At 31.9% G+C, this 27,472-nt stretch overlaps 1 protein-coding gene across 1 annotated transcript in view; it reads left to right on the forward strand.

The window, feature by feature from the left end:
* LOC132554033 (epidermal growth factor receptor-like) overlaps positions 1-27,254 on the forward strand; it is a 149,830-nt gene extending 122,576 nt beyond the window's left edge. The window contains exons 2-28 of the mRNA XM_060218331.1: positions 1,994-2,344; positions 2,990-3,124; positions 6,727-6,810; positions 7,385-7,506; positions 8,120-8,261; positions 8,556-8,663; positions 8,936-9,047; positions 9,385-9,549; positions 9,711-9,910; positions 10,350-10,561; positions 11,399-11,544; positions 11,725-11,914; positions 12,235-12,489; positions 13,227-13,360; positions 13,967-14,129; positions 14,423-14,536; positions 15,141-15,425; positions 15,861-15,924; positions 16,173-16,264; positions 16,500-16,575; positions 16,895-17,041; positions 17,498-17,595; positions 18,564-18,668; positions 21,883-22,047; positions 22,213-22,423; positions 23,213-23,398; positions 23,933-27,254. Of these exons, the coding sequence (XP_060074314.1) occupies positions 1,994-2,344; positions 2,990-3,124; positions 6,727-6,810; positions 7,385-7,506; positions 8,120-8,261; positions 8,556-8,663; positions 8,936-9,047; positions 9,385-9,549; positions 9,711-9,910; positions 10,350-10,561; positions 11,399-11,544; positions 11,725-11,914; positions 12,235-12,489; positions 13,227-13,360; positions 13,967-14,129; positions 14,423-14,536; positions 15,141-15,425; positions 15,861-15,924; positions 16,173-16,264; positions 16,500-16,575; positions 16,895-17,041; positions 17,498-17,595; positions 18,564-18,668; positions 21,883-22,047; positions 22,213-22,423; positions 23,213-23,398; positions 23,933-24,180 (4,310 nt within the window). The 3' untranslated portion in view covers positions 24,181-27,254. The remainder of the gene's footprint in view (positions 1-1,993; positions 2,345-2,989; positions 3,125-6,726; positions 6,811-7,384; positions 7,507-8,119; positions 8,262-8,555; positions 8,664-8,935; positions 9,048-9,384; positions 9,550-9,710; positions 9,911-10,349; positions 10,562-11,398; positions 11,545-11,724; positions 11,915-12,234; positions 12,490-13,226; positions 13,361-13,966; positions 14,130-14,422; positions 14,537-15,140; positions 15,426-15,860; positions 15,925-16,172; positions 16,265-16,499; positions 16,576-16,894; positions 17,042-17,497; positions 17,596-18,563; positions 18,669-21,882; positions 22,048-22,212; positions 22,424-23,212; positions 23,399-23,932) is intronic.
* The last annotated feature ends 218 nt before the right edge of the window (positions 27,255-27,472 follow it).

Raw genomic sequence — 27,472 nt, forward strand, 5'->3', positions numbered from 1 at the left:
TTCAGAGACTTCAAAAACAAGTACTCAGAATTCAATATTTATTATAAAATGTCATGTAGTATTCAACATTTGGAGGGAAAATGAATATTCATTATCCAAGGAAATGTATTCAGTATTCAGCTTTAATTCAGGAAATGTAGAAATGATAAATATTCAATAATTAGGGAAAAAAATCAAGTATTTCCTACTGAGGAAGAATCAACATCCAATCAATTCATTGTTTGAGTTAGTGCAACACTCAATATTCATTATATTTCACACTGTTCAGTGTAAGACCAGATCACATCTATAAACCCATTCTAATGTTAAGTCTGTTGACAGAACAGTGTCCACCATGTCTAGTTTTCTTGTGTGAGACTAATTAGAACTCATTAGTGGGATAAACCAGAATTTAACGTAGGATTCTATTATACTAATCAAAGCAACTTAATAACATTTTATATAAGTCATTAGTCCCAATATAAGATTCAAAACATGCCTGCCTTGGTAAAAACAAGAGTATTGCTGATCATGATTGGTTCAGTCAAGGTCACTTCTGCTCTTGACCACCACTTTGGGCCCTTCCTATGAGGATTATACCCTACCATCCATATAAATGAATCAGAATCTTTCATGATTAAAGCTTTTCATGTCTTCATATAAATGGAAAACATTTGATGGGATTTCCTGTGGTTTTGCCTTTAGTAACAGTGTTTCTATTAGTCAGATATAATTACAGACTAAGTGGACATTTGTGTTGGTATAATGGTAATTATGGCTTTGATTTAATCGATGCATTTCATCAATATCCAAGACATCTACAACAAATCATGTTCAGTTTAACAGTATGTTTTTCTATACCTGTTATGATAAAATTTTACCACATACCAGGAATTCCAATAAAAAAAATTATATTTTCACAAATTTACCTATTAACCTAGTTGAATTCATGTTTTACAGTGAAATGTGTTGCTACATTGTTAGAAATGATGTAAAAATGGCCAGATTTTTCCAGCAATGGACAGTCATCATCAGGTTTTAAACGAAATTGATTGACTCTATAGCATCTTTGTCTGTCCCATTTGAGCATTTACTTAAGAATGTTGTCAGCTGCCCCCCCTCCCCTCCTTGACCTTTGAAATGATCTTCTTTTCTGGTCTTCATTTACTCTTGAAGTGTGGATTTTGTCTCAGACTTTCATTAGTGTCGTTGCATCCTGTAATTAGTATTTAGAGAGAAAGTAGGATCATGGATTCCCTACTCATCCCTTGTATGTAGTGGTATCTTGATATAGGGAGTGGAAGTGGGGACATTGATTCACGATACAGACACTAATGTGATGCTCTTCTCACCAGACAACTGCAGTGTCAGCTGCAATTATTCAATATGTGATAAAAAGGATACAGATATGCATTTTACCTGAGATTTCAAAAGTTCTCTCCCTTGAAAAATTACATTAACATTAACAGTTGACATGAAGACAAAATTCGCAAAGAACTGATATGTAGACAAAATATGAAATTAGTTCATGACTATCGTACATAGAGTTCAATGGAAAAAACAAGTTTAATTGCAAAATACTAACAATTACATATTTAAGCTAACAATACTGAAAGTCTGGTTTTCTTTCAGCCAAAATAGAGCAATAGTACTTATATAATCCCAGGATAGCGAACATTTTCATATTCTCAAAGTCGGGCATGCATGTTACTTAAGCTTTGATAGGAAAATTGTTTTAATTTCATGCTTGTATCAAAGAAAAACTGATTTGCAAACTGAATGAATGGGATAAGTTTGCATTTTGCACACAATCAATGAAAAATTAATCAAATGACAATAAATAACATTGGACTCTGATTACATATCACAGCAATATACCTGGATTGACTAAGAATGAACATGCATGAGTTTGTTGCTAAATGAATAGGTTTGTTTCGTAAGATGACTTCTAGAATTTCCTTTTCCTGTTCTGTGTTAATTGTTCTGACCGTATGGTTCTTTCTGTATCTTTCAGTATGTTCTGGTACGAATGAAGGCATGTCAACAGCTGGATCAGAAAGTTTCCGATATAACAATCTCAAAAATCATTACCAGAACTGTACCTATGTGGACGGAAACTTGGAAATCCAGGAGCTTGGTTCTAATCGGGACTTAAGTTTTCTGGAAAATATTGTCGAAGTACGTGGATATGTACTCATATATGCCGTTTTCACACGGACACTACCACTCAAACGACTTCGGATAATTCGAGGAAGTGAACTTCACAACTATAACAAGGGAAATTACAGTTTGTTTGTTGTGTTAAACAGTTTTTCAAATTCATCTTCTATTGGAATGTTTGAACTTGGATTACGATCTCTACAAGGTAGGTATCAATTTCATCTTTTCTTATTAACTTATCAGTACTTAAAAAAACTACTTCTTCGATATGAATAGAATTAATTTAACCGAACTTTATTGAAACATTTAAGAGCAAGGAAAATTCAGTCATATAGCCGTAAAGGGTATTTATCGACCTGTGTGTAGAGTGATTTTCAGCTAGTTAGATTAAATCTTTGAAAGACTACTCCTTAAGAAGAATTAAAATTATTTTAACAGAACTTTGTATGAAAATGGGTAATATTCCTAAGAATATTGAATTCTTGATTGTGATTGTTGATGATATCAGGAGAGAATTATGATAACATTTATTGTCATATTCCTGATAAATGATGTTCGGATATTCCAAAGTATTATAGAATAAGAAACTAGAACTCTTGATTGGCTGCAAAAATAAAGAACAAGATAAACTATTGCCAATTTTGCCCTTTTCTTAATGTGGTGAAAATAAGAGGGTGGCTAAAATTTAGATATGACTACACATTATTGTGCTTTTAGGGTGAAATTGGGAGATAACAATTATTTCATATCAGAGGGTAAAAATAACCCTGTGCAATTGTTTCCCTGTAGAGTTTTATAATACTCTGCTTATTGTGAGTAGTGATATTTATGTTTTGTTTCTATTTTACAGAAATCAGCAATGGCCAGGTTTATTTTTTTAATAATGAGCTGCTGTGTTTTCACAAGACAATACACTGGGCAGATATCAATCCCGACGTTAACCCACATGTTAAATATGTGTTTGATGCCTCGTATAAACGCACATGTAAGTGTACTCAAAATTACAGGAATTTAACCAGTTTATCATCAGTCTAAGTTTTCTATTATATCTGGCAAGATATTAGGTACTCACCATCCTGTTGTCTTTTATACTCAAATAGATTTTTGATATCCCATTTAAAAAAAAAAAAAACCCACAACCATACAATAATGGAAAGTTAGTTTCCAAATTCTGTTTGGTTCAGCTGAATCACTTTAATGATATATATTTAAGTGATAAGTTGGATGATATCACCCGTAACATTTGTAATATTTATCATATTTGATGGTTGTTATAAATCTAGCATTACTAGAGGATGTATTTTGTTTTGGTGCAAGACACCTTAATGCCCGATATCTAATGTGATGGTGTAAGAATCTTTAAAGATTATTGAAAAATTAATGGGTGTGCTGGATCAATACCGAGAAATGGCCTAAAGGATGAGATTTGTAACTGTATACCGATAGGATATCTATTTGTAGATGTCTGGATTTAATATTGACACAGGCCCCTAACCCTAAATAGTGTGATTGGAATTCAATAAGTACCTAATCGAACGCCTAACCAGATCTGAATCTCCAATGATAAAGCATAGTTAGCTTTCATTTCTTGAAACACTGAAAAATGTTTTCCTTTCTTTAGATAATACAAAAGATTGTTGCTAGTGACTAAGAATTTTGCAAATTAAATGACTGTTGGCAAAATGTATCCTTGTGATGAATGGATGAACAGAATATTGAACCAATTTTGCGTGATTGGTAGCAGTTTGGTTTTTCTTTACATTTCTATCTGTAACCCATCACACAATGATATGGGACTTTTGTACTACATGTAGAATAATTTCTGTCAAAGGTCAAGTGAAGGTAAGAAATATCTGTTCAAATGTCAAGGTCAAAAATAACTGCTCAAATATCAAGGTCAAAAATATCTGTTCAAATGTCAAGGTCAGAATTGATTGTTCAAGATGAAGGATTGAATTTTACAGTAAAATTCCCAAAACAATGACCTCATTGTTCTTCTACTTTTTCGAGAGCTACAGTTACTGAAATGGTTCATAATTCAGCAATCTGCTTTTAAAATGGAGATCTTACATCTGAAACACAAAATATGTAAAAGAACAATCCTGAAATCATTCAATTAAAATTACAGAGATTTTTCAGTGGTAAATGTTTTTTATCCTTTTGGTTTTAGTCTTTTCAATCATATTTTTTCTCTCATATCAGTTGCTGTTTAGAACCCAATCATTAAACTGAAGATATACTCTGGTCCTATAAGGATCTCATGTTCATTCACCATGGTAGTTTTTAGTTTAACTTGTTTCAGCTTTGAAGTTTAAAAATTGCAGAAAATATCAAATTTAGAGATTATGAATTATAAATGTCTTGGTTCCTTAACTAAGTAATGAATTACCTTCAGCAAGCGAAATTGAGTTAGATAAGTTTGCGAATTAAGTACATTTGTAGTAAATGTTTCTGATAGTATTTCACAATTTTAATTTCCAAATGGTGCCAGGTTTTGTGGAAGTCAAGATTAATGAGAGATAGGATATAGTTGAAGTGAGATGATGTTAGACCCCCTCAGAGAATCAAGGTCATTAATATGTGTTAAAAAGTCATCATCCAGTTGTCTCCCTTTGGGTGTAAATCTTTTGATTATTTGGTTGAAAATGAGATGTCTTATCAGTAGATGTTAGCTTGGTACAAATCAGACAGAAAACTATAACAAGGCTGCAATGGCTTAATGATTTAACTGGAAATGATCAAAATTTTAAGACAAGAGCAAGAATTTATGTGTTTATGTAATCAGTTCTTATTTATACAATATTAAGATGTCGTAAAAATTTTCCTAAACTTACATAAAGTTACAAATTGTAATCAGAACAAAAAATGTTGATGATGCTTGTTTTAAAAAACAGGGTATTATGGTTTTAAAAGTAGCAGATTTTGTAAAAGCCCCTTGGCAATATCAGTGAATAAACATTAGTTTCTTTAATTTATTTTTCAATTTGAAATCAAGTAAAATGTAACGTAGATTCGATGAGAAATAGAATGATGGTATCAGATGGTAAAATGGTGTGATAGCTATATTATCAATTCAGGTGTCAACTTTTCAATCTATTTTATATACTGAACCAGAGAAGTAGATCTTTTCAGAATTGGAGTGAAAATATATCTCCTCTCTATAATTGTACCGCATTTACCACAAATAGTGCCTGCAATTTCAAATTCATCAGTATTCCTTATCGTCATGGATACTTGCCTACTCTGTAACTGTTTCTTAAGATAGTTAATTAGTTTTGGAAGATTTTGTGTGTTCTTATTAGTCTGGAATTTTATGAGTCGTGATGCAGTAATCATAATCTAAAGTACTACACTGTTGATGTGGTAATTTCAGAATGAGGCTGCTAAATAGAGGAAATATGGTTCTGAAATCCATCTTGTAAAAGTTTATATAGATGTGTACAAGTGGACCAGATTGTCATCATATATATAAAATGTAAACTCGCGTGTTATTTTAATTTTAAATGCTGATCAAATGGAAATCTCATATTCAACTTGTTTTTTTCGGATGCTGACATTTGTAGGAATGTAAATATACTTAATTATTGATATACATTACAGGTTACCAGTATCTTTTTTATGATACTGTGGTGAAGATATTGATTGGAATGTCAATAAATTCGCTGATGTACTAGATATTTTCATCCAAATATGACAATGAGGTCGAGTGGAATAGGTCATTGCTTTGCAAAAGGCATATTAGGCTTGTGTAGAAACTTGTGTGGATGGAGGTAAAAAAATTGCCTATTTTTTTTTATAGATGTATAGAATAAAAAAATTGCCTATTTTTTTTTTTTTATAGATGTATAGAATAAAAAAATTGCCAATTTTTTATAGATGTATAGAATAAAAAAATTGCCTATTTTTTTATAGATGTATAGAATAAAAAAATTGCCTATTTTTTTTATAGATGTATAGAATAAAAAAATTTGTAAAAAAAGAAAAATAAAATATTGATTTATTCTTTGTATCAGTTAAGTAAGTCCTTCTCTATATAAATCATATATGAATGTCCATTCACAAACTTTGTATATGACAGTACAGACAAGCTAATTGTCATATTTTCAAGGCAATCTGCCTCTTTATCAAGACACAGGTATTACATTTATTACATTAATTACATCACATACATAGAACATAAAACAAATACAAAGTGTTTAATTTTACTCGAGAATGATTTTATTCTTTTGTAACCATCCAGCTGTTAAATTTCACTTTCGGATGAAGAACTCTCATCAGGTAGATTTTGTTCATAAATAGCCCATCATATATACATATAGCATACCAACTTCAGAGGCAATATTTCATCTTAATATCTGTTGTAATGTTTTTAAATGTCTTAGTTTGGGGTGGATGGGTGTGGGGAGTTGGTAAGGGGTTTAGATACGGATGAGGGGTATTTTGTAGATTAACAGTGTTGATAACCTTGACCTCATGGATGGATGGGGTGGATGGTGTAGGTGGGATTGAGTTGATTTGACTAGACCATGCAGTAATATGGAAGTGATTCAAAAATTAAAATGACATTGACAAGTTTTGATATTCCAGGTCCAGAATGCCACCCGTCTTGCTACAACAATCGGACCGGAGAGCGCCACTGCTGGGGGGAAGGTCGTGACATGTGCCAACAATGTTAGTATGAATTGTTTTTTTTTTGTAGTGTTTTATTGATGTTGTCAAACTGTAATTTTTTTTTTGCGATAAAAGATTCAGTTTTGGCTTCATTTTAGGTCTTTTGATTTTGGCTCAGGTTTAAGGGAAGCAATTTAAGTATAAGATGCCAAAATTATCTGTTACATATTTATGTATTCAAAATAAAATAAGTATAATTGAGTTTATCGTTAATTTATAAATAAGCCTCATTTTGAAAGTTCGATGTGACAGGATTATTTATGGAAGTAAATTAAACAAAGAATATTTTCATGTTGCTCCATATGTATATTAGTGAAACTATTGAATGAAGGTGTTTGAAGGGAATTGAAAAGCAAATATATTCATGGATTTTCACTTGTGAGCAGTTCTAATACACGATGTGGAAAAGATGTTTTACATAGATACAGTTATATAGTTTTTAATTCTAAATTTATGAGGACAAATTTGCTGTTTAATTAATGTGTATCAGATCCCTTATAAAGCATTGCTATTAGGCTTATAATTAAATAAGGTTACAAACTTTGAGTGCAAAAATGGAATTTTATTTTTTCAGTGAATCATGCTACTGTGTGTTCGCCAAGTTGTGATGGACGGTGCTTTGGTTATCAACAGAATCAGTGTTGTCATCCTGAATGTGCGGCAGGATGCTCAGGGCCTCGGAAAACAGACTGCATGGTAAAGAATATGTCCATAACTTCTGTTAAAAATTTAAATTAAGCTGGCATTACCTGTCCTCTAAACACTTAAGCCAAAATAAAATAGAGGAAAAAAAAGGAATTGAAGAATTGTTTTTGCCTGACCAATTATCCTTATCATCTTTTAAAGTAGATAAGGTTTTAACCACTACTTAACAAGCAGTTTAAATTTTTTTTATCTGGCTGCATTTTACTTGTAGTAAGGGAGCTAACTCCTAGAATCAGATATGGTTTATGATTGAAGAAATTACAATAAAAATCAAATTAGTGCTATGAAAGAAAGTTTCATATATCACATTTTTTTTTAAGTGTTAGACCTATATAAAAAGAAAATAAACAAATAAAACAAATAATAAAAATGCAAAAAGATATAAAAAATAAATAAATAAATAAAAAAACTGGATCCATGAAAATTATATGCCTAGAATATTTTGATAGATAAGTAGTAATTGTCACATGGTATATACAATTATATATGATCTAGATATTTATTCTTAATTTGATTGATTTTGAAAAAGAAAACAGGGACAATCCTGAAGAATCCCTTTTAAATCTTAAATGGAATCGATGTAGGAATTTCGTCTTTTTTGTAGGCATGTAAACATTTCATGAATGAAGGCGAGTGTGTGCAGAATTGTCCTCTAGTGATGGATTACAACCCATTCACATGGAAAGCCGAGATAAACCCTAAAGGAAAATACAAATATGGCTCTTTGTGTGTTGCAAAGTGTCCTGGTAAATATCTAAATCAACTACACCAGTTATTTCAATAACTTAATGGCAGCTGACATAAATAGTTTAATATTTTTGTGATGGTTTCATAATTTAATTTCTTGAAATCCTACAAATTTATAATGTATAATTTCATATTGGAAAAATACAATATGAAACACTGAAATTATATATATATATTATATATATATATAAAAAGACAAAAAATGATAATTTTTTTTTTCTAAATAGGATAATTTGTTTTTTGCTCAGTGTATTATTCTTTGAGTGAATTCAATTTTCTTGTTTTTTTTATAGACCACTTTCTACGTGACAAATATATTTCTGCATGTGTGAAAGTTTGTGGAGAGAACAAACATGCTGTAAACGGAGAATGTATTCCCTGTGATGGACCTTGTCCAAAAAGTAAGAAAAGTTGATTTGGAAAAATCATTATTCATTTTCAGTTTTCTGGATTTGATATTTAACATGAACACAATGTTTAGGGATTAATAGTTTTTTTTTCAATTTGTTGTTGCATGTTTTTTTTTATAACAAATTTTGTTATTCTTTATTGTCAATCTTTAAGTGTAACAGCAATAACCATGAAATACTGTTCTGTTATGATTTTCTTCAGGGTTGATTCAAAAAGTACATAAAATTTTTGAAATTTGAAATTTTTTGTTTGTTTATTTCAGATTGCAAGGGACTTAATAAAACTGAATTCCTGACATCGGAAAACATTGAACGCTTGAGTAACTGTACATTGATAGAGGGCAATCTTAAAATCGTGGAGACCACTTTTACTGGGTACATTATTGAATTATCTCCCTTAGATGAACTGATATTACAGTCTGTTTTTTGTGTTATTAAGTTTTACTGAAGCTATGTATCCTCTGTGACAATAACAAACACTTTACTTTTTCCAAAGATGGTCGCATGAAAAAAATGGTTGTAAACTTGATTTAAATTCATTTCCATTAATTTTGTATCAATACAAATTTAAAATAACATTAAAACGAGAAAAATGTTGGATTATTCTAGTTTTAAAAGTACCAGAATTTTTTTCTAGTATATCGGAATTTCATTCTATCATTAGTTTGAGCTATTTCTTTAAAACTATTGTTATCAACTGTTTTGTACACAGAGATACATACCGAAATATTTCTGGGCTGGAACCTAAAGACCTCTACGTACTCAACACAGTGAAGGAAATCACCGGTTTTGTCATCATTCAATCAAACCACTCTGGCTTCAAAAACCTCTCGTTCCTGTCCAACCTAGAAATAATTCGAGGCAGGGAAGTGGACGGGTAAATACAAATTCTAGAAATTTTGTTTTTGTATATGTTATGTAAGCATCTAATTTTACTACTACTTAAATGTAAACAAATGAAGCTCATATACAAGTTATGGTATGTATTGAGGGTTTTGGTCTTTCATTTATTTATTTATTTGTTTATTTTCATTTCAGGAGGAGTAATGCCCTCAACATCATGGCCACACCACTGGAGTCACTAGAACTTACCTCCCTTAGGTTGATCTCCTATGGGAAGGTCCTGATCTGGTTTAATAAGCAGCTTTGTTATGCGAATACAGTTAATTTCACAAAGTTATTTGTCTTAGGGGATCAGACAGCATATGTTGCTGGTAACAAAAACATCGGTCAGTGTGGTAAGTGTCATGTTTGCAAACCTTTCTTGGCTTGGTGCTGTGTCATGTGATGTTTTATTCACAAAAATCTGTCCTCTGTAGGATATCTATTGTTTCATTTGGTCCAATGATCATGGAAACTAGAAATCACATTTTGGCTTAAAATTCCATGCATGATAGTTGAACAACATGCACAGTGCCAAAATCAGATTAAATTTGTCATGTGATGTTATTTGGTATCTTCCTTTGCCAAGGTTAGATAATGCTGGGATTACCACCCTTTTTGGATGTGTAATGATTTAAATGAAAACCTACAAAATAGAGCTATAGTCAAATACGTAATCTAAGACTTTGTATATAAATAAGGTAAAGTTCTCATATAGTGGTATAAAACATAAGTTATCTCCCTTTTGAAAGACTAACAATCTCAAAAATTTATGTGAATTATCACCCCTTACAGAAATTGAAGGTCGGGTGTGTCACCCATATTGTTCAATGGACGGCTGTTGGGGCAGTGGTCCGGATAAATGTCTGTCATGTAGGCACATGAAAGTCAACGACAGCTCAAACCTGTGTCTCAAATCCTGCAATGAGAAACCGTACCTGTACCAAGAATCAGCTACTCTGTGTAAGCCTTGCCACAAGGAGTGTGCTACAACTTGCACTGGTCCGGTAAGTGTACATATGTCACAGGTTGGCATTGTAACTCATGCATCTGTAAGTCTGTGGACAGAAACACCTAGATCATGTTTACAGAAAACTGATTTCATTTACATACAAATTAGTGTTATTTGATTAAGCCATTCTTATCGTTGAATCTAATTTTCTTACCTTGAGATTGCCCAACATTTCATGGTCATGAAGCATGTTACCCTATGTTGTCTTTCATCTTCTGTTCTCTCATAATTGTTTTTGCTGTTCATTTACTCTTTTAATGGATGCAAAATATTTGGCAATTTATGTGAAAGAATTTAAAATTTTCACACAAACAGTAGGATCAATATTGGTGAGCCTTGTTGAATTCTACTTGGAATATATATGTATATACATATATATATATATACATATCTATAAATAAAGCTGCTGAAAGGACTTTGTTTTTATTTAGATTTCTTAATTGATCCTGCAGGAAGGACTTTAGTTCTATTTCATTAGTTATATGTACATTTAGTATCAGGGCTAGCAACACTTATAATTCCCAACTCCCAAGACCGCTGGTAGGGGCATACATGTCAGTGCTGTATATATAGTTTTTGATATATAGTCGATGATTTATAGAGTTTTCAACAGTAAATCTTACTGAATTGTCACAATGAGTATTTATAAGATCCTGCATGTTTTTTGGGAGCTGTCATTATTTCCACCGATTTTTTTTCTCTGATTTTTATAGAAAGCCTGTGATGTTTGTATGTTGCTGGTAGGGGCATACATGTCAGTGTTGTATATCTAGTTTTCATATATATATGATGATTTATAAAATTCTACCGATTTCTTTGTTGATTTTTATAGAAAGCCAGTCAATGTGATGCTTGTAAGCATGTGATTGTCATGATCAGCAACAGTAGTAGTCAAGCCTGCCATGAAAAATGTCCCGACATGTATTATGCCGATGAGAAGAAAATCTGCCGAAGTTGTTATAAACATTGCGCAGGAGGGTATGAAAGAATAAAACAATCAATATATCAATATATTTACAAAACGCGAGACATTGATGTCCATTTCACCATAAAACAAGTGTAATTCAGTTTTTAAAAAAAGTCTTTGTAATGCAATGTATATTTCACCACATGTTTTGATTATAATGGTAATGTCAGATTTGGCTGATTGTCCCACAGATGCACAGGTCCTTCCCCGGAGGTGATGATTGGCGGTTGTAATACGTGTCATATTGCGGAAGAAATCAAGGATGATCTGGATAACAGAATACATCTCAATTGCATAGTTGACGACGAATCAGATTGCCGTAAAAATTTCTATAAAACAACTGTTGCGGTCAAAGATCCTGGGCCTATGGCAGGCAAACAGGTAAAATTAATAGATTTTTTTACATGAATTAATGATGTTTGTAATTTTGTATAAATCATACCTATTTTCTTTATAGAAATATTGAAAATGTTAAAAAGATTTTATTAAAAAAAACCCTGAAAATAATGATTGTGAGAACATGTTTGACAGTGTCATTTTGATTTTGTTGGCACTTCCACAGGGTGGGTTTATTACCAGGGATTGGCATATATGTCTGGATTAATGTAAGATATCAATTAATTTTCTTCAAAGAACTTATTCTGTGTAATAACAGTGCTGCTTCTTTTAACCTCTTTTCTTAAATGTTGACCTACTTCCAGTTATGTAAACCATGTCATCCCCTTTGTGATGGATGTGTGGGACATGGCCCAGCCCAGTGTAAGAATTGTGTCCATTACAAAGAAGACGACTACTGTGTAGAGTCTTGTCATAGCTTCAACTTTGGCAACAAGGTGACAAAACATTGTGAACCATGTGACGCTGAGTGTCAAAAGGGATGCTATAACAAAACAGCTGCTGACTGCTTCTCTTGTAAAACGTACAAAGTCTACATTGAAGAAGGCGATAATTTCAAAGTATGTATGCAAATCAAGATAAACAGTCATTCAAAAAGCATATGAAGTTTTCCCGTAATCTCTCGAAATGAAAAATTGATCAAATATAATAAATTATTTCATTTTTAAATCATATATGATGATAGCCTCTTACAAATTTCTAGAAAAGAAAAAAAAGAAGTTTTCAATTTTTTTTTTGGAAATGTTACACTTTATGATATAATCTGATTAATATCATGTGAGTTAAGTTATTTAATATTTTCGTGTATTTATCGTTACTGTAATACAGGAGCATTTTCGTTGGCTGTGCCCGTTCCAAATCTATTATGATGTTTTGATAATGGACGATGATGTTGTGTCATGAATTTAAAATGGTGCTACAGAATGGCTACTTTTTTTAAAATCTTTGATAAAAAGTATCTTCTATTTGTTTTCATTTCATGAAAGATTATACAGAAATCTGCTTGAAGTTTCGATTTTCACTTGCCAAGGCTCACAAAAATTAAAGCATCTAAAACTCATTTCACGAAATCTCATATGAAAGGAAAGCTCACTTAAGATCAGATATCTACGTAAAAATAGTAGACATGGAGTGAAATATACCTTTATAGAAATATATTTATTAACACAGAGATTTCAGATCACAGTATTGTAAAATAAAAAAGATCATTGGTAAGAAATTGTGTATTAGGTTGTACAGTTTGAAGGTGTGGTAAGAGGTTACTACACTGACCTTGTAATGACCTTTTGTTCTTCAGTTCAATTGTACGTCAGAGTGTCCAGATGACATGCGTCACCTTGTTAAGGATGAATATGATACGAAGAATGGGATGACGGTTTGCGCACGGGATGATCATCCAATGGTGATGGCAAGAATGGCGGCTGATGCGGAGTACGTGACAGAATTTTGATAAATTTATAGATGAAAATATTGTATTTAATACATACAAATATAAATCTATTTAATAATAAATTAATAGATAAAATGATGTATTTAATAATACAAATATATATCAATTTATTGCTAAATTTATGGATAAAAATGATGTATTTAATACATACAAATATAAATCTATTTATTGATAAATTTATAGATAAAATGAAGTATTTAATAATACAAATATATATCAATTTATTGATAAGTCTAATTACATTAGAATCGTTGTTATGAGCAACCGCATTCATATGATGATTATAATTATGTAATTATTAGATGGTTGTAATTACATAAACATTACATTTACATGTTGGTTGTAATTACATTAATTTTAAATTACATCATAGTAGTAAATTTATCATGGTAGATTGACGATGTCATGGCAGTAATTATGTGTTGATTGTAATTATATTTGATTTACGTACACAGGTAAGTAATTAATGCTGTTTATTACAGTTACAATTTAACATATTTCAATGGTATTAACATAATGGTTATGGTGATGGCTATTTTAATTACATGTGACACACTGTTGTAATTACATAACAATGTAATTAACAGGGAAGAGAAGAAGAAGATAGCAGTTATTGCAGGGCCCGTAATTTTTGGCGTAATCCTGGTGGCTATTCTCCTTGCCTTGTTTGGTTACTATTGGCGACAGCAAGCACGTTCAAAGGAGAAAACAGCAATGCTGACTGCCAAGATGACTGGCTATGATGATGAGGTATGCATCTTTGTTTATCCAAATGCAATGCATTTTTTTACACAACAAGGTTGAATAAACGAAACATTAACCATATTTGGTGAAAATTCATCATTTTGCTTCTTTTTTTTTGTCACTTTTTGGATGAATTTAAGACGAAAGGTTTTCTGGGAAGGCAAAAATGAAAAACACACAAAGCAAATATTTCCCTATAAGAAATCTCCATTGACATTCAATACTTTTACCTAAAGAATAACATGAATGATTTACAAGCGTCATAACAGACCCTTATGAAATTTAATTTTCCTACAAAGCCGGTTACACCAACAAGTGCCAAACCAGATATGTCACATCTGCGCCTTATCAAGGAGTCAGATATGCGTAGAGGAGGGATCATTGGATCTGGAGCATTTGGAACAGTGTACAAGGTAAATTTAAACAGTGTACAAGGTAAATTTAAACAGTGTACAAGGTAGATTTAAACAGTGTACACGGTAAATTTAAACAGTGTACATGGTAGATTTAAACAGTGTACATGGTAGATTTAAACAGTGTACATGGTAGATTTAAACAATGTACAAGGTAGATTTAAACAGTGTACAAGGTAAATTTAAACAGTGTACATGGTTGATTTAAACAGTGTACAAGGTAAATTTAAACAATGTACAAGGTAAATATAAACAGTGTACAAGGTAAATTTAAACAGATTTTAAACAGATTTCATCTTTCTTGTACATGTAATGGAGTTTCCAAACACAAAACTTCTTATTGTCTTGTAGAGTATGCTGAGTCGTGCTTCAATGAAAATTACATGAACATGATCATCGTCATATTTACATTAAATAGAGTCATAGAACATTAGGGATTTAATGTATCTTATGTATTGACAATCCCAACTGTATTTTAATCAAGTTTATTTTTTACTGTTTCTATTGTCTTAATTTTTTAATGATAATGATGTACTTTGGGTTTATCTCAGTATTTCTGCCTTGAGTCATTGACAAAGAGAATATTTTTCATTCATTTTTTTAGGGATTCTGGATTCCAGCAAAAGACAATGTTAAGATCCCGGTGGCTATCAAGGTCCTACAGGAAGGAACATCAGCCAATCAGAACCAAGAACTCCTGGACGAGGCACGTGTGATGGCCTCTGTCGATCATCCATGTTGTATTCGAATTCTTGCAGCCTGTATGACAGCTCAAATGATGTTGGTTACACAGCTCATGCCGCTTGGATGTTTACTGGACTATGTCCGCAAGCACAAAGAAAACATTGGCTCCAAAGTCCTCCTTAATTGGTGCACACAGATAGCTAAGGTATGTAATGTTTGAGAATTAATAATCCAGGTTTTACAGATGATGTTGAAAACTTATGGTATGATGTGTCGCAGAGTCAGAATGAAAGTCTCGCTTCCCTTCTCCATATTACACTATAGACATATGGCAGAACTGTGTGGTTTTCACTTATAATGCACGCACATTGTTATAGATTCTGTGATTGCATCTCAAAAGAAGACATTGACAAAAAAAACATCAGCTGACAGGGATTCAAGTAATTACCATAAAACGTTAATTTCAAGTGTTAGTCTACCACCTCAAAATATGTGTTTGTTTTTGGAATGAAATAAAAAAAAAAACAGGTTGGAGTCGTTCATTTAAGTTTTCTTCTGGCTCGTTAAGATTGATATCAATTAATATGACTTTCTTGTGTAGTTTGTCAATTATATAACAACGTTATATTTTCTTTACCAGGGAATGGCCTATCTAGAGGAGAGAGATATTGTACACAGGGACCTGGCTGCCAGAAATGTACTAGGTCAGTTTTCAGTATATACATTCATTGACCATCTATGAGGTAGACTTGAAGTGTTATCGACCCAGATTTAGGTTAACGCTATGTGATTTGTGATTCTTCATTTCATTAATTCTTCATTTAAACCAATATTTAAAGTAGACTGTAATAACAATTTTTCATGTAATTATGTAGATTTTTTTATCTGATGAAATATTATCTCTGATGCACATTGAACATCATAAAAATTCTTGATATTTCTTTGATTTCAGTACAAAGTCCCGGTCAAGTTAAGATCACTGATTTTGGGCTGGCCAAACTTCTTGATTATAATGAGGATGAATACCACGCAGCAGGGGGAAAGGTAGAAAACTCTGACAGATTAAAATAACAATTTGTTAAACCTTATTGCCATGTATATCTACATTAATCCCGGGGGGCTGAAACATTACCTCTTACTAAAATTCAAGGTGTAGGCTTATTGCCAGATATTGTCGACAATGCTGCTGAAAAGTTATAGACAGGGGTGGGCTTATTACCAGACATGGGTTTATGAATTACGAATCTAATTTTATTTCATTTATTTCCTTCTACTGTAGATGCCAATCAAATGGCTGGCTCTGGAATGCATCCAGCACAGAATATTCACCCACAAAAGTGATGTCTGGAGTTACGGTAAATATCAGCAACTTCTGATGATGATGAAATATTCGTCACAAATGTTTAATTATTACAGTAGATTAATTAGATCTTGAGTCAAACTCAAAGATAACAAATATTCTTCATCAGATATTTTAAGATGACCTTTAACCTTTTTTTTCTCTTCCTATAGACTAAGAGAGAGAGCTGAATGGTTCTCTTGATTAGTGTTACATTTTATAATACATACAGTTTGAGTCATGGATAAGCAATGCAGTCTAGACCTTAAATAAAAGATTCTTGAAACATTTCCTTAACTGATGTTGATATTATGATGAATGACCTTTCCTTACAGGTGTTACTGTGTGGGAGCTTTTCACCTATGGACAACGACCATATGAGAATGTTCGTGCAAGAGACGTACCAGATCTACTAGAAAAGGGGGAACGACTCCCACAACCACACATCTGTACTATTGACGTCTATATGATAATGATCAAATGTAGGTTTTTTCCCCCCCTTTTCTTTGCCATTGTATGGTTAAAAAAGATTATCAATAAATGTTTTGCCTTTTATCCCTAAGTCCAATCCATTATTTTGCTGGCAAATCATTCAAATTTAAATATTCAGTATTTGAAAGAATTTGAATTCACTTGAAACCAAATAATCTTCTTCAAAACGATTGTTTATGCAAAACATCTATATAGTTACATGAATAGGTTCATCAGCCCCGCTACATCCTGAAATTGATTAACTATTTAAGTTTCAAACTCTATCCTCCATTTAATTAACTCAATCTTTCTCATTGACTCTTTCATTTGATATTGTTAATTAAAACGTAAAAGAAAAGCATATATACAGGTATCTTTTACAACAGTCTTTTCCCACTTAAACGTTGAGTTAATAAAAATGTTAATGTATGTTTGTTATGAAAAATATTTCAATATTATTCTTTAAGGCTGGATGTTAGATGCAGATAGCCGTCCTTCATTCATAGAGCTAGCTGAAGAGTTCGCAAAAATGGCCCGTGATCCAGGACGATATCTTGTCATTGTTGTAAGTATTTTCATTGGGTTCATATTCATCTATAAAAACTATAAAACTGACAAATATTGGGAATTATTCAATTATTTCTTTCAAAAGTGGTCATATGTGATTGCTTTTATTTTTCTAACAAAAAAAAAAAAAAAAAAATCAAAAAAGTTATATTAACACTAAAAAAATTTACACTGAAAGATTTACACTGAAAATTATGTTGTCTTAGCTACCAATTGTAATTTCAAGGTCTTGAGTATTTTTCCTTAAAACATGATAATTAAATAATTTGGTTGTAGGTTACTGATATTGAAAAAGATAACAAATTTTGAGATGTTCACATCAAGTTTTAAATATTTCATTTTCGAATTTTTCCCAATATATCAGAAAAAGGTACCGGCAACAGTCACCTGCTTTTTCTAAACCTAATTTTTTTTTATTATTTGGTTGGTGGATTTTTCACTTTCATTTTCTTACATAATTACTGCCTTTATGTTTGCTTTTAATACTTTAATTATGCTGTGCTTTTCAAAGTTTAATTTCCTTCTTTTTCAAATTTTTACTTTAGTTCTGCTGTTCATATAACATGGGGCAATATTGTAGAACACTTATGATTCGCCAAAAACTTCTCCAGTGTTTAGATTTAGTCTCTCTGCTCTTGCTAAATTTTATCCAGGAAAGGTTTGCAGATGCAGCAGTTAGGTTTAGAATTTTCATATAATTTGCTGATTTGAAAAACGATGTGATGTGATGTTTTCAATATTCCATGAAGGAACAGAAATTTAGTTGGAATATACCTCGATCAGTTTGGAAACCGTATTCAAACTGACATACATAGGAAAAATCAGAACTTTGTGCAGATATTGATGAGAAGGCAAGCTGTAGAAAAAGTGCTGAATTGATTTGCTTTTCTGTAAAAATTACTGAGTGGTTTTGCAAGGAGAGATATTTCTGAAAATGATTTCTCACCTGTGATATGATCCTGATAGGGCGACGTTTTGAAGAAAATTCCTGAAGAAACTCCCTCACCCGTCACAGACCTAGCCGAATATTTCCCCGAGGGTACCCAAAATGACCCTGAGGCTCAGGCAGAGGTACAAGCCCGCCACAAGGGGGCGCATGTCATGCATGACTCCGTCTCTAGTTTGAATGCATATGTGTTCTATATTTATCTCCCCTTACTCACCTGTATCATACATATACACATGGTATTTTTAGTTTGATTGGCTCGTAGCATCGTCCAGTTAGATGAGGGGGTTTGTAAGTTTAATATAAACATTTTGTGCCTTGACATTTTGTTTGATAACTCTCGATGGTTGGTATGAAAACATTTTAAGACAAATTGCTGCGATTATGAATGAAACTGAACGTAATGGAATGAGGATCCTGAGTTAGTTTATTTATAAAGCCAGTGTATTACTTTAGTTTAATTAATTTTAACAGCCTATGTGAAATTTAAGCTTCATTTAGATTTTACAAAAAGTTATATACATGTATCTAAATGAAAATTTAAGAACTGAGATTAGATTAAAAAAATATTTTACAAATGAAAAATTTATTTTTGGGGTATGTTGTGTTTCGGTGTAGATTTCCGAGCCAATCAGATTTAAGAACAAATTGCATTTTTCCTTGCATGGATTTTTATATTTTTTTTGTAACCATGAGAACCTTCCATTGAATATTTTATTATTTTGTATTCCAACCATGATGTGATTTATTGAGTTTTTGCAGGAAAAAATTCTGTCATGGCACCCATAGCTACAAATGTGTTGTACATGGCAAAATGTGATGATGTCATCAGCTTTTGTGGTTGATATGTCATCAGTTTGTGTGTAATTGTATCTCTTTGTTTTTTTGCAGCTTCAGTCGCTCATATTGAATGCAGATATTAACTTGATGTTCATTAATCTTTTATTGTGATAAAATAATTTTTTTAACACCTGAAGCTTATTCATTCATAAATATTACGTAGCAAATTAGTTTTAGGAAAAATTATTTTTAAACATGGGGTTGTTTTTTTGAAAATTTTACAATGATAAAGTAGTGATATCAATGTTTTATAAATTTAATTCCATGCTTACAAATTTTTGATCTAAAGAAATTCCCATAAATAATAATCTAACACATTTCATGCATGATGTTGTGATTAAGTATATGTAGGCAGTACCTTTTAAACATTAAGACTTTTTCTCCAATTTCAAAAGTACATTAATTAGGACTAAAAGATATTTTTTTCATAATTTGCATGAAAAGCAGTGTCTATAGATTTTCAATTTTTTAAAATTGTAGGTTAATGTAATGCATGCATTGTTATAATTAGCTGTGAATTTTTATTTTCCCAATGCCTAATTTTTAGCCATATTAAATGGCTTCGTAAAATAAATGCTAATTTAAGAATATTTATAGTGTTTATATCCATAACCATGCATGCTGTAATATTTACTTGAGATAAATCACTAAAAATAAAATTGAAGATTTTTGAGTGCTTTACTGGAGGTTTTGTATCAATATTTTAAGGTTTTAGTAGATAATTTCTCACAGAATTTTGATGGTATGAATTTCCCCAGAATTTTCTGAAACTAGAATGCTGTAGCGTGTTTTTACACGATATTTTGAATTGAAAATTAAGGAATCACCAATTTGTTTTATCATCTATAAATTGTATAAAATTATTGTTTATCTTTAATGGAGTACCCAATTGACTGTTCTGATATTGTAAATGATTCATTTTCTGTATGTACAATGATCTTTATAGACACCAATAATTTCACACTTTCAGTATCATTCACATATCCTTTGAAATATCCATTTATTTTGCCTTATGCATTTCTGATCAAATCCACAATATATATACCCCACTCAGTGATGTGAATTAAAGGTTCCGCCAAAAAATTTCTTTCCCAACTAATTGTCTATTCTATGATATTATATCTCATTAACAAATTGTACTTCATCTATAAGTATGAATTACAGTTATGTTGGGACAAGGCTTGTAACTATTGCTTATTCAGTTATTCGTGTGGTAACACTGTTGTACAGAGCTGACATGACGAGTCTTGTAGGAGACCATATCAATATGCTACCTTAGTGTTCAGTTAAGTTCTGAAACCACTGGAAATTCTAACAAAGTTTTCTAAAGCCCCGACTAAAGAATCCGAAATGACATATACTTACCTAAATCAAACAGTGATCCTGTTACTAGTCTTATGACCAAAAATACTCCAGGGCACTTCAAACTCTACACAGGATGCATTCCTACAGCAAGAAGCCTATCTTGTAATGAACACATCCATGTCTGCTGCAGATCAATAGAAGTTCAAACAGATACTGTTTTAGTGTTCTGTAATACGCCCATTTTGTGCGTTATATTTCATGTGTTGACCCCTGGGCTTATTGTGGGATAAACTGATTATACTGATTAAAAACACATACATTAATGCACTTGTTGGGTTCAACATCATATTTCCCCCGTTTATCTGTATTTATGTAAAGTAGATGTCTTGTTTACCTTCATGAACACCAATATAGAGGGAGTACACTTATCATGTTTGTAAACTTAATTAATCTTTCCCATTTAACTTTTCCGGGACTTTGCAGCCCTGCTAACTGTCATGCACAATTTAGTATATTACTACAAAGGTTCTTAAAGTACTTACTTGTTATTACACGTTGACAGTCCTTTCTTGAAATGTTTTACGACTTGAAGTCAGTAGATTGTCACATCACTATATATCTTAACGTCTTGTAATGCGTAATTGAAATTGAAATTTTTTTCCAAAACCGTGATTAAACAGATATATTAGAAATCAGAGATATTGTTTCAAAATTGTTAAAATTATTAAAACAATTTATATATATTATTATTTGTAGTAGATTTTATAAGTTGACACAATTCCAATGATATACAGTAGAAATGTCTTAATTTCTGAGGTATTAGATCTGTGCATTTTGAAAATTGATACCGTATTTGTTGTAATAAACAACTTTTTGTTTCTTTTCTAAGATAACTCTCTGTCCTTGTCTCTTTTATCAATGAAAGCAGGAAGAGGCATTGATATATTCTCAACACTGCTTGAAAAAACTATTTTGTGGCGTGGGGGGATCTTTAGGTCAATTTGTAATGTATGTTTTTTTCAGAAATACTCTGATGTTGTAGTTTTTGAGAGAAAAAATTTTTTATGACAAGTACGGTCCCTCAAAGTAAACAACTAACTTTGGATTTAGAAGTTTGCTGTGAAATGTTTTATTAAATATTTGAGATTAATATTGATGTTTGAACTGCATCTTAATTGGCTGATTATGTTTTAGCATGACAAGCTGATGCGATTGCCAAGCCATTCATATGACAAAAACGATTTAGCACGCAGCCTCAGTGTGGCGGCTGATGGCCCTGAGGAAGTTGTGGAAGCTGAAGACTATTTACAGCCGCAGTCTCGTAATTCTGGGGTTCCGACAACACCAGTCTCGTCAAAGGTACTTTTTTCTTTTTCACAATATAAATGTGTACCATGTTAGTATTTTGGTTTATATATAATTTGCTTATAGATTTTGATCCTTGTTGTCAATAAGGCTGATTTTAAGAGCAAAAGAACCAATTAATTGATAACTTGTTTTCAGTATTTTTTTTCACTATTTCAGACACCATTACTACATCCTCACGATGCAGCCACAAATTTTGATATCAAAGACCGTGACCCTCATATGCAGCCACGGAGAGAAAAAAGATATGGACATCTGGAGTCCGCAGCTGCTGCTCGTAAACAGCGAGAATTATCTCCCACCAGAGGAAGAGGAAATAGCATCAATTCTCGTTACAGCTCTGATCCCGTCCAGTTTTTTAGAGGAGGAGGTAGGACTATGACGAAATCCCTAGCCTGTGTTTTTGTTCAGTGATTTTTAAGGGGACAGTTGTTCGCAGATGAATTATATTTAACTTTTGACTCAAAACTTATTATATACTGATAAGGTTTTCTGTCTTTTATTTTCCTCAAAATTTCCCCCCAATATTTTGAATATTCATGTGTTTACCAAAAGCATAAGGCAGTAGCTAAGTATTTTTCATAGAATTCGTGACTGTGGTTTCTTCTGTTGACTAAATTTTTAGGTATATATTTTGTTCAATTAGAACCATTCAAAAGTAGGAGTACAGCATGCGCGATAATTCTAACATGTTTGTAGAGACACGAGTCTTTCTATTGTACCTCCATGGAAGAAGAGTTCAAATTTGTTGCTTGTATATTTAATTTATGATGAGTTGTAAGAAAGTAAAGACAAATATGCAAAATTTTCGCAATCCTATCCCTGAAAAAGAAATCTTTAAGAGCTCTGGGCCAAAGATTTGTGGAGTTATCTGCAGCCCTGCTAGTTACTACAGATCAGTAGAATCAGGATGTAACAGTGTTGAAATTATGTACCTAATAGCATCAGCTGCAGCGCCGATAAGAAGATAAACCATCTTATTTAAGGACAGAATCATTTGGATTATGAGAGATGACAATTTATTCCTTTGAACGAATGTCAGGATCAACAAAGTAAAATACTGACTGTGAAAGTAACATGGAAATTCAGATAAATTGATGTGTATTGATAATCAAAAGATTCAAACAAAATTTTTTAAGTCAATGTGTTTATATTTTAGATGAGCCTGAAGCTGTGATTATGTCTCCAAGTCGAAAAAGTCCCGTGAGGAATGGATCCATGGGTTACCCAGACCCTTCTCAGTTAATAGAAGCTGGGAAAATCCAACTCCCAGTGGATGAGGATGATTACTTACAACCAAAATCATCTAAACCCAGACTGTACACAGATCTTATAGAGAATCCAGGTAAGGGAGATAACTCAGACTATACACAGTTGTTATAGAGATTACAGGTAAGGGAGATAACTCAGACTACACAGATCTTATAGAGTATCCAGGTAAGGGAGATAACTCAGACTGTACACAATTGTTATAGAGATTACAGGTAAGGGAGATAACTCAGATTACACAGATCTTATAGAGTATCCAGGTAAGGGAGATAACTCAGACTGTGCACAAATCTAATAGAGTATTCTAGTAAGGGAGATAAACCAGACTCTCTGCAGATCTTATAGAGAATCCAGGTAAGGGAGATAACTCTGCCTGAACATAGATCTTAGAGAGTATCCAGTTAAGGGTGATAAACCAGACTCTATACAGATCTTAAAGAGTATACAGATAAGGGAGATAATGCAGACTGTACACAGATCTTAATAATAGATGATTTGAGGAGAGTTTTATGAACACAAAGAACAAAACTGATATCGTGTTTTATCAAATATCAAAAATGAATTTTGGTTTTCAAAAATATTCATTGTTTTTTCTTTTATTTCTTCCCAGATTATATGAATGACAACTGTGTGTTTGAGAATGAAGCACCTTCAGAACCAGAACCCGTCCTCAATTTTGAGAATCCTGAATATTTTGATGATATCAATAATCCGCAGATTAATGGTAAAAAACCTCCAGCATGTAAAAACAATCGCAGTCGAGATTACTACAATGACTTTGGTGATCGGAGCAAGCAGCATGGAGAACTCAAGCCGTTAATGATTTCTGACATCTCTCCGTCAGAATCTGCTGTGTAGTGTCGATCCGAGAATAATGACATTTTGTCATTGATGCTCCTAATACTGCCAAAGTTCTGTGTAGATTTGAAACACATGGTTGTGTTGGTGTGTTTGTACTGAGCAGAAAAAAGTCAGTACAGATGTACCAAGCAGAAACGTGACTGCATTATCAACTATATTGTAGACAAAATCTCAGAAATGATTATGTGATGGATTCTGATTGGTCAGTTGAACTAACCGGAAAGGAGGAAACTTTAGATCACCCATTCTGATTGATACTTTTTGACCTCCAGTGACCTGGTGGACCCTAGTGACCTTTAGTTAAGACCAGATGTAAAACGTGTGGAAATCAGATTCTCAGATTCATCATTGACATATCCCTGAGAATTTCAAAATGTTAACCAAGTTGTGATAAGATTTACATGTGTAAATAATCTCTGGTCACCTGACTGATTAATAAAATCACATGACTGAATTGGATATCTTTGATTTGATTGGTCGAATAGCTCGTAAAATGTGCCATCTTTTCAAAGTATATATTTTCTTTCATAAGAGACATAGAGTGTAACTTTGAAAAATGAACTGGATAGTGAAACTAATTTGTGGTACACAGAATGTGAGTTGGACCAACGACAAAATACTTTGTGTTTCATCACCACATCTGTTGCTATAGCAACCAAGATTTGAGTTGTGCATTACAGTGTTGAAATAATTTGTTATTCAAATGGAAACGCCATAATACTTACAAGAACATTTATGTTACTTATAAAATGATTGTATCGTATGTTAATGTGACAAAATGGCTATAGTTATTGTATTATATATCATGGCCTGATCATACCTTTGTGTTACTTAGATTGGAATGAAAATGTATTTTTACTTGCGGAATATGCAGCAATTAACAGTATAAAATTTATGAATGTTTTCCTCAAATGAATAATAATATATTTGGTTTGTTGGAATTTCGATATGAAGATAAAAACTCTGGCTTTGTGATGACAAAAACCCACAAAAACCCAGAAATACTTTTCAGTCAGTGTTTTTATAGATATGTGAGAGGTTTAAAAAAAAATGCATCTCAAGCGTTATTATGCAGATAGAATATACAAGAGTTATCAATCTTTGATGTGAAAGGGTTATCTCCCTTTCAGCAAGCTGGTGTTGTTGGACAATTGATATTTGACCGGACTTTGTATCTATGCAATCTATGACATTTATCAGTATGAATTGTTTTTGAAGAGTTGATCCATGCACTTGACAACATTCTACTTCTCCTTGTCTGTTCTGTTCAATATACCTGTTTCATAGAGACATGAAGTCTACATTCATTTTGGAAAGCTTAGATAACACCATGAAATTAAAAAAAAAAAAAAAAAAAGACTACAAAAAAAAAAAAATTGTGAGAACTTAAAAAGAGATATAAATAAATTAAAAAGAAAGACAAAATGGAAAAAAACAAAAACAAAAACAAAAGAAAACAGATTATCTGGAAAACAAGTGAAGGTATTTCATTGTCATGTGATATGTATGTACTTCCTGGTGATTTGATTATGGGGATACATATACCAATGTTTGTAGTCTGTACTTATTACTGGCTGCAAGACCAATAGCTAGAAATGTCATCAGTTTTAACGAAGATATTTTAATTCAAGCTTTATTTCAAAATCTTTTCGAATTAAATATTTCACTGTAAAAAAATCTTGTAGATTTTGTTAACTCATTTGAAAGAAATTGCATGGCTACGATTTCTTTGACAGTAAAAGACAACTCAGATTTTTGTTATTAGTAAAATTCATAGTAAAAATTCAAAATTGTTTTACGATAAAATATGTCATCGTTAAATGGCATAAAATTGTCTCCTGCTTCACTCATTGTGATATTATTTAACAAGAAGTGCTGTTATAGAAATCCATTCTGTCCATTTTGATGGCCTGTGATTGATATGATATAGAGAGTTACACACAATTCAGTCCCTAGTTACCCAGATATGTGTACTTTTTAAGGGTTCACAATTCAGTTTTGTATACAGGCATGGGATCACAATGCTCAGAAAGATTTTTCTAAAATTTTAGTTCTGGATGAAATTGTGATTGAACCCCCCTTTTTTAGTTTTTTGTTTTTGTTTGAGGAAACTTTCATAATCATTCATAATCGATATAATCTATCAAAAATCAGACACTAGAAAAAACAATTAACTGCTTAATCTTGTATATTCTGTAAAGAAACAAGAAAAATTTAACGAAAACTCTTGAACATTTTGGCTGAACTCAACACAAGGTGTGTAAGGAACTTAATAAAACCATGGAGGACTTGGATGTCCATTTATGTCTGTGACAAAATAAAAACATCAAAATGGTAAAGCTTTCCCACCTTGCTATGCTAAGTATGCATATGATTTCATGAATATGCATGAGATGTCATTATTATGCATATGGTATCATAAATATGCATATGATGTCATGAATATGCATAGCAATCCCTGTAAAACTAGACTTGGACACAGTAAAGGACAAAAAGCTACCTTGAAAATTAAAATGGTAGCCTTTCTTTTGTATTTTTATGAAAATTTTTGCATTTAATTTTTGGTAAAACAAGGAAAATTTGAAGAATTGAAAGATAATATTTAACAGTAATGAAAAGAACTGGAAATGAGGTAACAGTAGGTGATCATGTCCTTGAAATTTTATTTGTGTATAAATGCCACGGGTTGTAAATCAGTGTTGGGATTAACAAGGTTGACTTTACATTCTAGTAGCGTAACAATACGCACAAGTAATCTGAACAAAAGATGTATTTCTCAGGTATTTCTATTGTTGATTAGGTCATAAAGGTGATTCGGCTAGCATTGTTATACAGTCATTCTCTTAATGTCATTTGATTATTGATTCTTTGAAGATCAATTTTCAATTTCAGAAAAAAAATCCAAATATTAGCTTTGTTTTTTTTATGTAACTGTTTTTACTTTGAAAACACAACATCCTAATTGAGAATGATTATGTAAATAAGAGAGCTTAATATGTTAATGATTTCAAACATAATCAATTATTAATTGATAATTTGTCCAATTCTGTACTAGATATCCGAACAAATTTCAGTGGTATTTTTACTATTCAGTATAAATATATAAGAAAACATATTATTGTATTATGTTAAACTCCATGATATACAAAATCTACAAAGTAATGTTGGCCTTGACTAGACCACAGATAACGCATGACTTAGGTAACAGTTGTTTACTGTTTAAGGTAGTGTACGCTCCAGTTAATGTATGTATATATACAGTGTATATATGATTGTTAAACTGTTGTTG

Source organism: Ylistrum balloti, unplaced genomic scaffold, assembly GCF_031769215.1.
Source record: "Ylistrum balloti isolate Yb309-2 unplaced genomic scaffold, AGI_CSIRO_Ybal_v1 Utg370370, whole genome shotgun sequence".
Taxonomy (NCBI): domain Eukaryota; kingdom Metazoa; phylum Mollusca; class Bivalvia; order Pectinida; family Pectinidae; genus Ylistrum; species Ylistrum balloti.